Below are 10,368 nucleotides of genomic sequence, written 5' to 3' on the forward strand. Positions count from 1 at the left end.
ACTATATCTTGTCTATGGTGGGAAAATTGTTTACGCCTACATATCATTTTTTCTAATGTTATATAGTATTAAAATGATTATGAAGTTGTAATAAATAATATTAAAGTATCATTTTTAATACTGTTGAAAGTCATATAACGCAGAAACTCTGTTTTAAATAAATTGTACTAAATGTTGTTACAGTTTGGTTATATAGGTTGCAAAACCAAAATTAATGTGTCATTTTTAAATATAACGAGACACTATGTAATGAAATATTTAATTTTTCGCCTTATTTCACCTGATATGTTCATAATTAACATGAATCAATTTTAATTTAGGCAAAGACGGGAGTTAGAACTCGGCGGAAAGGAAAGAACATAGCAACTAACAATACAATGGAAGATCAAAAATCAAAAATACCCATAATAAAGTGCAAAAAGAAAATGTACGATTTTTACAAAAGTAATATACGTACCAAAGAGAAACCAACATTAGCTAGTCATGGTTGGAAAAATAAGAAAACTAGAGATGATTATTTCTTCATATATCCTTATGACAATGTATATTTCACTTATAATAATTTTTGACTATTATTATCACTATATTATTCTTTTATTAATTGTAATTCATTTTTCAGAATGAAGAAACGATGAACGAAGAAGTTGATTTTAAAACTTTTAATGATCTTGGTTTAAGTTCTTCTTTATGTGAAAGTTTGGAGAATTTGGGTATATATAAACCTTTACAAATCCAAAACATAGGGATACCAAAAATTCTTCAAGGATCAAATGTATTATTAGCAGCAGAAACAGGATGTGGAAAAACATTAGCTTATCTTCTACCATTGATAACTAAAATTTTAATATGGAAACAAAACAATGTGCAAAGAACTTTAAATACTCCATTAGGTTTAATTGTGACTCCTTCAAGAGAATTGACAGTACAAATTGCGGTTTGTATTAACAATTCAATTTCACGCTTTCATTTATATAACAATATTTAATAAATACATTTGGTTTTTTTCTTAGCTGGAACTAATTAGTATATCCAAACATCTTGATATTAAAACAAAATTGATTACTGGTGGAAAGACGAAAAAAATGATATTAGATCCCCCTGTAGATCATGTTGATATTCTTGTTTGTAGTTTCGGTGTTGTTAGTAAATTAACAACATTCGGTGTATATAACCTCTCACTTTTAAGATACGTTGTCTTAGATGAAGCAGATGCTTTATTTCATCATACATTTCAGGAGAAATTACAAGTATTTATGAAGAGATTACCGGTATGTAAAAAAAAAGCAAGACATTCCATAAAATAAATACATGTAATAAAAGTTTTTAGTAATTATTTTAATTCATACAGATTTCATACCAATATAACACAACAACAGATGAATTTCCTAAAGCAGCTCAACTCATTTTAGTCTCTGCGACAATTCCTTCACGCATGGATATTGTATTGAACGGTATTGTAAATGTAAGTAACATCATGATTGTAAAATAACTTGGTCCCAATAGATCATTAATAATTTGTTTATAGACAGATTCCTTGGAACATGTAAAAACGGAAAGATTACATAAAATATTGGTTCCACAAAAATTTATAAGATTAATTCCAAGTCAAAAGCCAGTAGAACTAATGAAATATATAAGACCTAAAGTACGAAATAAAGAACGTGTGATTATATTCAGCAATCAAAATGGAACCTCCTATTGGCTTTCCTCATTTTTACGCGAATGCGGTATTGAAGCTACGAATTTAAATGGCGATATGTCATTAGAGGTACGAAGAGGAAAATATGGAGAATTTTTAAATGGTAAAACATTGGTGTTATCTACGACGAATGGAGGATCTCGAGGTTTGGATACAGTGATGGTTAATCACGTTTTAAATTATGATTTTCCACTAGACACGTCCAGTTACATTCATAGGTATTCAACTTAGATAAACGATTCTTATCTAAGTTTTCTTTTGAAAAGGCACTAAAATATTACGTTTTATTTAGATGCGGTAGAACTGGTAGAGTAGGTAGCAGAGGTGAATCTAGAGTAACAAACTTCGTTTGCAAATTAGCAGAAATCGTTGTAGTTCAAAAAATTGAGATGGCAGCTAGAAAAATGAAACCTATACCTATATTTAACCTTTTGGCTGATGAAAAGGAAGAGGAAATATTAGAAGATGATTATACAGGACAAATGATCGAAGATCTAAATGAAATGGAAAATATTCCATTCTGAAATTTATATATTATATAATAAAAAATATTTGTTACTATGTTATCACTTTTTAGTCATTACTTTAATCGTCGTTTTTTTTTTATCCTGCCTATTCACGTGATACGATAAAGAAAGTTTGTGAAGCCTTTGCAATAAATTTGGATAACGTCGGAGAATTTATCAAGCATCATCGCTGTTGAGTCTGTTTAATTCCGTTTAAGATTTTTCTACTTTATTAATATTTGGTATTCCATTAACAAGCAACGAATATATTGTATGTAGTGTTATTTATTTAATTATTTAGCAGTATTGACATGGACTTATATTATTTTTGAAATTACCGAAATTTATATTTTTAATTCGAGGAAGGAAGTTCTCGACCCACACGTGTGTTTTCACTCATCCGTCAATCCAATGTTCCGTCATGTCCGGCGGCACTCCTACAATAACCGCCTACATGTCGCAAACAGAACTTCTATAATCCAGACCGTACATCTAGATCTGTTTATTACTTACATTGCGTTTTAATGAAATTAAGCGCACTTGATCGTGCTGACATTCGTTTCTCTGTTCAAAGGGTATGTCATCATAATGCATAATAATGTACCAGCAAGAGTAGATTCTTGTCGACATCGTATCGTAAATAATACTACGATCAGATTAAAATCATTCCTATTACATATCTACTTCATAAGAAATCACAAACTATTGTGTTTTGTTACTCTATAACAAAAATAACTCGTAATGTAACTAGTTTTTTTATTAATGAAACACAATGTATAGAATATAGTAACAAAAAAAGAGGAAATGGAAACGGAAATATAACGAATAAGAAAGAGCAAAGACAATGGAAATAGATTACATAATTAAGGTTGATGCATAGGACATACATATGTAGGTAAATTTTACAGATATCTGCATAGATACACGAATTAAAGAAATAAATTTAAGCTTCTGTGCATGTAATTCTTTCAGTGAGTGAGATATATACTTATTTTCGAAGTATATATTGTGAAAAGTGATTGCTTTACAAGTACACATATTTCAATTGTTTTAAAAATAATTTCTAGCAGCCTTCGTTTTTCACCGAGACTATAACCCGATACTTTAATTCAATCTCAATTCCTGTTAAAGAATCAGACACTGCTGACCTGTATTACGAAGAGTCAATTCGTTGAATTACAGCCATCATGAATCAGACGAAGCGTTATAACACTTTTAATAATTCTACGCACGATTTTTAAAACTGGTATCGTCAAATGAATTGACGAAGAAATGAAATGATGAAATCTTAAAGTAATAAACTGTAATTCAAATGAAATATAAATTGTAATTAAAATGAAAAAAAAACGTGCGTCCATAAATATGTGAATGTACGTACATGTAAGAAAAATGTATACATACATATATATGAGAAAAAAAAATTTGGTTTGCTCGACTGCCGGCAATTTATCCTCGTAACGAGCGGTGTACACACATAGTTTTCAAGAGACGCGAACGTCGAAGTGGAATGGAGTGGGGATGTCGGTGACCGTCGAACTAGAAACGAACTCAGTTGTTTCGCGACGCGCAACCTGTTAGCGTCGTGGTATCGTGTCATCTTCGATTTCGTTCCATTTAACAGTTTTTTCCTCCAATTTCTTTGTTCGACTCGTGTCCCTACAGTGTTTTCATTCGTTCATCGTCGAGATCGTTTTGCGCGCGAGGAGCGATCTCGAGATTCATGCTCCGATCTGATCGGAGGAAAGGATACGGATCGACACGCCAGGTCCGGGTTGACGAACCCTCTTGAAAGAAGCGGACACGTCGGTACTGTAAAAATGCAGCGCGTCGTCGGAGCGTTTGGTTAACACGCAATATACCTGCTGGTTGCGCGCGAACGAACGAACGGCAGTCGGCAAGTAACGTCGGTGAAAATCCAGTCGGGCAAGGGAGCAGTTGCGTTACACTTGAAGTAAAAAGAAAAAGAGAGGATCCCGGTGTATGTAATCGGAACGGCGGCCACAAGGTCGACACATCGACGACGCATTGCTGGATCGCTACCTGAACAGTGGAATCGAGTTTCAATTCGAAATCGATGGATTTTCAAAATCAAACTTACAATACCAGTGACTGTGCCTCTGCATCGAGTAAAACAAATAATACTTTTTGTATCGTAGTTTCGTAAAACGCGTTCGGTACAACAGCACGCTCGATCGATTGTTGACCGATCGATACGAATCGTTCGGTAATATGTGCAAAGAGAATACCAAATCCGAAAGGGGAACGCGGTGAATGAGTGTGGTGTGTCAGTGGAAAACGGTATCGTTTATTTTACGTCGGTAAAAAGACTCCGGAAGCCGCTATATTGGAGAAGAAGCGAGAAAGCGGCGTGCCGCTCTTCTGTGTACCGCGGCAGAGGCGATCGTCACAGTCCGAAAATGTAAGTTTTGTTCTTTTCTCTCTGGATCGGTAAATCATTGTATCCAGTTGAAATTTTATTCACGACGCATACATAACACGCGCAAGATATATCTTTCTAAGTATATCATCGCGATACGAGATATACCTATACTTGTCCGAGATAATCTCTACACGAAATTTTGCTCTAAATACGATCTCTCGAAAGACGAATATCTTGCGAGAGAACTTGTCTCTTGCTTCGAAATGCTAATTTATATTCCGCAAGAAAGTTGGGTTAATGCCGGAGAATACCGGTAGGTGAAGGTCACCGTTGTTCATCGGACGCCAATACCGTATTACCAGCGAATTCGTGGCGCTGCAACACGACATACGTACATACGTCTTTGTATGTATCCTGCTCAACTTCCTGCCAATCGACTGTCCTATCTGTCCTTATATGTAGTACACTATATTTCCCTCTTCGTTGAGAGTTATCTAAAAGGCGAAATAAGTAGTCTCTGTCGGTAATTTCTCGATACTTAAAATTAAAATCTCTTTCAAATTTTTGTCAATCTACGATCCATTTTCTTTTCATAGTTTTCTATAGTACAGTCCAGGTATACTCGTCATCATCGACTCGTAACCTCATTTTACAAGCACAAGTTTGATGTGTAATATCATAGATGTCTACTATAATAATCTTACGCATTTGTCATCCACGTGTTTCACCGTTAGTGTTAACGAATCCATTCTAGTTTAACATTTTCATGGGCGAGATTAATGGAAATTGATGATTTAGAATTGTTGTTACGATTAACAATGATGTCGCTGATCGAACAAAGTTTTATTGGCTCGAGTAGGGAATGGATGGCATCATCTTGAACACCAGTTATAATGGCTCGTTGTTCTTTTACCGGTAATATATATCGTTGGAAAAAAAAAAGAAATGGCAAAAAAAAATGAACATATCCCTATGTAGCTATTCCAGGGAGAGAAACCTTTGTGCGTAGCGTATAATGTTATTGTATTCTCGGCACATATAGGCAATGGGAGTTCGTTATTACGCCTACTTCCGGTGGTCGGTTCATGGCGCGGAGTAGCTCAAGCTTTAACAGTCTGGTCGAATATTTCAAGTATACATCGGACATGGGAGTTATTTGAATAAAATATTCGAGAAATGATTATTGAAATAATATATCTTACTGGCAATGAAATAATTGAAATAATATATCTTAATATATCTATCTGACTCGAGATGTTATTTTAGAATGATCCCACGTTAGTTTATTTTGACCAGGCAAACGATTCTATTTTTTTATATTATTTGATTTCACTGTGAAATAAAGTAATATTTTATTTCGTTTTGTTTCCTGTTTATTTTGCATCTGTTTCCGCAAATAATTTTCCACATAGCTTCCGATTTATACGAGCTTTTTGCTGAGATCGTTTGCAAACGATTCGTTTGATTTCGATCAAAGACAAAATTACTTTTTCTAAGTTATTTTTGACATTTTTATTTTTTGTCTTTTATAAATTAATTGACAAAAAAGAACTGGTAAATGAAATGTTACATTGATTCTCAATGGTCCAAGAAATATTCCACAACGTTGAAAGATAGAATTGGCTAATATAAAGTAATTGAAAAAAGAAAAAATTTCGTTAACGCAACGTAGCTGTCGTTTGTCCTTTTTGACCTGTGTTTCCACGAATCTCGGAATGCTTAAAAACCCGAACGAAAGAAAAGTGCTATACCTGCGGCGAGTGTGATTCGTGTGAAAGGTATAACCCGCTATTTGAAAATCCCGAAGAAGAACGCCAATACCAGCTGGAATTTTAGAACAGCTGCAGACGCATTCCTAAGCGATACCCGACCAGACTTGCCTCGGGTCTACAGATACGCTCGTAAAGTCGACTTCTTGTCCCGACTTCACTCAACTCTGGTCGAAGTTGATAAACAAAAGTTGCTCTGATTTTGCTCGCCAATTTGCGCAATATCACAGCTTTCGTGAAATAGAATATGTTATGTACAGTATGTAATGAACTCACTTCGGACATATTTTGTTATAATATACTCTCCTTTTATAATGTACTAAATTATAATTATAATTATATTATAAAAGGAGAGTATATTATAACAATATTATAACTATTTAGTAAATTATAATATACTATCTCCTCTGAGATATTTATAATTTATAATTATAAATAGAATAATTATAAAGATATATATAATTTATACTCTATAATATTTATAATTTACTAAATAGTTATGCCAAAGAGCTACTTTCATTAATTAATTAATAAAAGGAGAATAGATAAAGTACGTATATACATAAATACAAAAATAAAAATGGGAAAAGACGTTATTGTCTTTATCTATGTACATTATATACACGTACATTAAGTATATTGTCACACTCTTAATTAACTAGAACTACCAACAATTAAAGCATAAAATAATGTTTCTGTTAAGAGACAAAGTTTCTGGTATAATGTGTTTATAAATTTTACGAAAAATCATTTAAATCTCCAAAAAAAAAAACCGCATCGCTGTAAATTTACAGAATTTTCTATAGAAAAATTGCCATTTTGGTTGTTTCCTAGATTTTATGATTTCATAAAAAGAAAAAAATTGCAGCACTTGTGATATTATGATAAATTATCGTTTGGTTGTCAAGGGGGGGCCAAACAATTAAATTGAACCGATTATTTATTTAATCCAGTTGAATCGTCGTCCCCGAGATGCTCGTTTGCAGCATCGTACCTATTAGTACCGTGTCCATGAAAGACAGGGGATGAAGCGGAATGTCAGCGAGTAAACGTGTTTTTCCTGAACGATCTATAACGCCTAGACCGTTTCCTGCGGCAATAACCTTTCCCCTGGAGTCGAATATATCGTCGGGCGATCGTGTGCCGGTGTCGGGTTGACAGGATACAGGTTCTTTAAAAGTAATCAAAGGCAATTAATTAAAGCCGGATGCGTCGATTGACCTCTGAATAAGTTTGCCAGGGTTCGAGGCACCGGAGATTTGGCTCTTTCGTTACAACTTTCGAGTTTGTTCTTTGTCATTGTTGACGACGTGTGTGCGAGCCTCGATCACGCTTGATTTTACAAACGCTTCTATAAATTCGCTCCGCGTTGAAAATCATAGGCGTTTGTCGTTACCAGGTATTTACACGTGTTAATTATAGATTCGCAAGCATATAGAAATAGATATCTCGTCTTTCTGCAACCCTCCGTCGCGACCCGCAATTGATCGTTGAGGGGAACGGACCCTGTCTATCGATAGACGATAGATAATAAAGCAGAAGTCCTGTTATTTTTTACTTTATACGCGAGTAGTATGCAATAGAGTGCAGTCGCTGAGTGGATAAGACTAAACTATGCAGTTTCAGTCCTGTTTGTCACCCCTGGAATTTTTCATCTGATAAAAATTTCGCTCTTTGAAATCTCTTGTTTTTGGAGTTCTGAGAATTTTATTAAGAAAAGTTGTCCAAGTAGAGAGCAGGCTGTGATAATTTGTTCCTAGCTGATCGGATTTTCGAGATTTCACGATCATTTCAAGATTCAGTTTTCTACTACAGCATGAGACAATGTCTTCCAGAAAAATAAAAAAACCCAGAATTGTGAAGGTAGAAGCCCCGTGCTTTCAAATTTGCCCAAATGAATTGCTGTGTTGTTTTCCTTTTTTCTTTTTCACAACGTGTCGATGTTGAAATAACCATATTTGCATTGAGTAATTATTTCCATAAGATGACGACACATGTTGTCACGCCCGTAAAACACTTTGTAGCGAAGAAATGCATCGTCACGCCCATAATATCGTCGTGACGAACTATATCGTGACGATAATGACACGAAAGCAATAATATTTCCTTGACACAACGGTAATTTCGTTAACGATTCCCCAAAAATCGAAAATTCCCTATCCAAATATTTATGGGAGTGACTGTATGTAAGAAATGCGATCGGAGTAGCGACATACAGGCCGGAACAACAGGACGAGCGATTCTTGCTCGAAAGAATCGAATGCGAGCACAGTACGACGCTGTACACGTGAATGTATATACTGTTATATCACAGCGTGTGGCTAACTGTAAAAACGATCAGGCAGAGTACCAGATCGTAAGTAACGCTTAGTTACTTGCGAATAGCGTTGTCACCGGTGCATCGGGGAACCACCATCACTTGACACGCGAACTACCTCTAGACCCCTTACCGAGACGTTTGCTAGGAATAGCGGCTGATCTGCTCATTCACCATCTACTCGTTTCACCCGTTTTGCCCGAGTAAACTTCTCCTCGCTGCCAGAGCGCATATCCATAGTGAGCTGATCCTTAGTTGCGTGTCAATATTTCAAGTGGCCGGTAAATTTAGTAAAAAAAGAAATTGAAAAATAAACCTCTGCTCTACATACGTTAGTTTTCGAGTTATTGGTGAAATCTATCGGTGAAAACGTCAATTTATCAAGCAACGTTTCAACGTTGCAGAACTTCTTCTGAGAAGACGAAAGTTCCTTATTTCTGCAAAAATTTCCAGCGAGTACATTTCACGACAGTTTTCTTGGAACAAATTAATTACTTCGTGATTAATTGATTATTTTAACAATAAGCTTCGATCGTCGGTCGAGATACAAGGCAAACACACTGAACATTTACCTCGGTCATTTACTAAGGTATATAGGACGCAAGTTCAGGTGACGATTTTTTTTTACTTATTTTTACTATCGTATTGACACTGACGTGCGACGAAGAATCATCTGCGTATAATTACGACATAACAAACAGCTGTTACTTGATATATCACAAAGTTTCAGATCGCTCTGCAATTTTACAACGACGAAGCTTTCATCGTACGGTTCGGCAGAGTCGCGCGGTGTTGTTTCAACTTTCGCAAACGCATGGTTTCACGATCGGTTTGCCGAGGACAGGCATAACATGCGCTCTATCTCATTACGAAAGTAACCGTGTCCTGGTAGAAACGTTCGATTTACCCTTTTACGGAGGTGCGAATGAAACGTACACTACCGTTCAAAAGTATGTGGTATTCGTAATTTAAAGAAAGATCGTGAGTAATGAATTAAATATAATTTGTATCACGTTTTATTAATTATTCATTAAATATCTTAGCAATGTTCTTCTTTTCATTTACATATTCGAATAATTACGTTTATACGTTTATAGACAGTTATAAGACGTTTATAAGACATTATTTATAAAAAGAGTATTAATTTTTTAAAGACAAAGAATTTACAAACATTTAAGCAATACTATGCTTAAATATATTTCGTTGTTTCATATAATATTTTATATACAAAATTAAAATTGAAATCCTAAACTAATGATTTTCCAACATAGACAGATTAGGTTAATACTTCTTTATAGAGAATATCGATCAATGTATTCAAAAGTATAAAATACCATTTAAAAGAGAAGACAAAGTCTTCGCATTATCTTTATACGGCCACTCACTCATCTGAAACATTGCGATAGTTATAAATTAAGATATAAAGATTAAACGAAAATATTCTATAATATTCTATAATAATACATTATTACAATAAAACAATAAACATTAATAATACAATATATATTGTACATGGTGTGTTATGATATTATTATATACAGTATGTATATTTTATTACGATAATATACACATGTATTATACATATATGTCCAAGTACATGTTCGTGTAATGTATTATATTATAGTTATAAATTAAGATATAAAGATTGAACGAAAATATTCTATAATATTCTATAATAATACATTATTACAATAAGA

At 34.2% G+C, this 10,368-nt stretch overlaps 2 protein-coding genes across 4 annotated transcripts in view; both read left to right on the plus strand.

Annotated features, from left to right (window-relative positions):
• The first annotated feature begins 5 nt into the window (after window positions 1–5).
• On the plus strand, window positions 6–2,265 carry LOC122528496 (probable ATP-dependent RNA helicase DDX28). Its single transcript, XM_043653706.1, has 7 exons — window positions 6–246; window positions 321–542; window positions 620–934; window positions 1,011–1,268; window positions 1,349–1,462; window positions 1,526–1,917; window positions 1,992–2,265. The coding sequence occupies exons 1-7, from the start codon at window positions 172–174 to the stop codon at window positions 2,221–2,223; spliced, it is 1,608 nt and encodes a 535-aa protein (XP_043509641.1). The 5' UTR covers window positions 6–171; the 3' UTR covers window positions 2,224–2,265.
• Window positions 2,266–3,735: 1,470 nt separating this feature from the next.
• Window positions 3,736–10,368, plus strand: part of LOC122528483 (signal-induced proliferation-associated 1-like protein 2) — a 41,801-nt gene continuing 35,168 nt past the window's right edge. For all 3 annotated transcript variants that reach the window (XR_006306585.1, XM_043653667.1, XM_043653669.1), the window contains exon 1: window positions 3,736–4,624. The gene's annotated coding sequence lies outside the window, so the exon portion shown is untranslated. The remainder of the gene's footprint in view (window positions 4,625–10,368) is intronic.

Source organism: Frieseomelitta varia, unplaced genomic scaffold, assembly GCF_011392965.1.
Source record: "Frieseomelitta varia isolate USP_RPSP 00005682 unplaced genomic scaffold, Fvar_1.2 scaffold_251, whole genome shotgun sequence".
Lineage (NCBI taxonomy): Eukaryota > Metazoa > Arthropoda > Insecta > Hymenoptera > Apidae > Frieseomelitta > Frieseomelitta varia.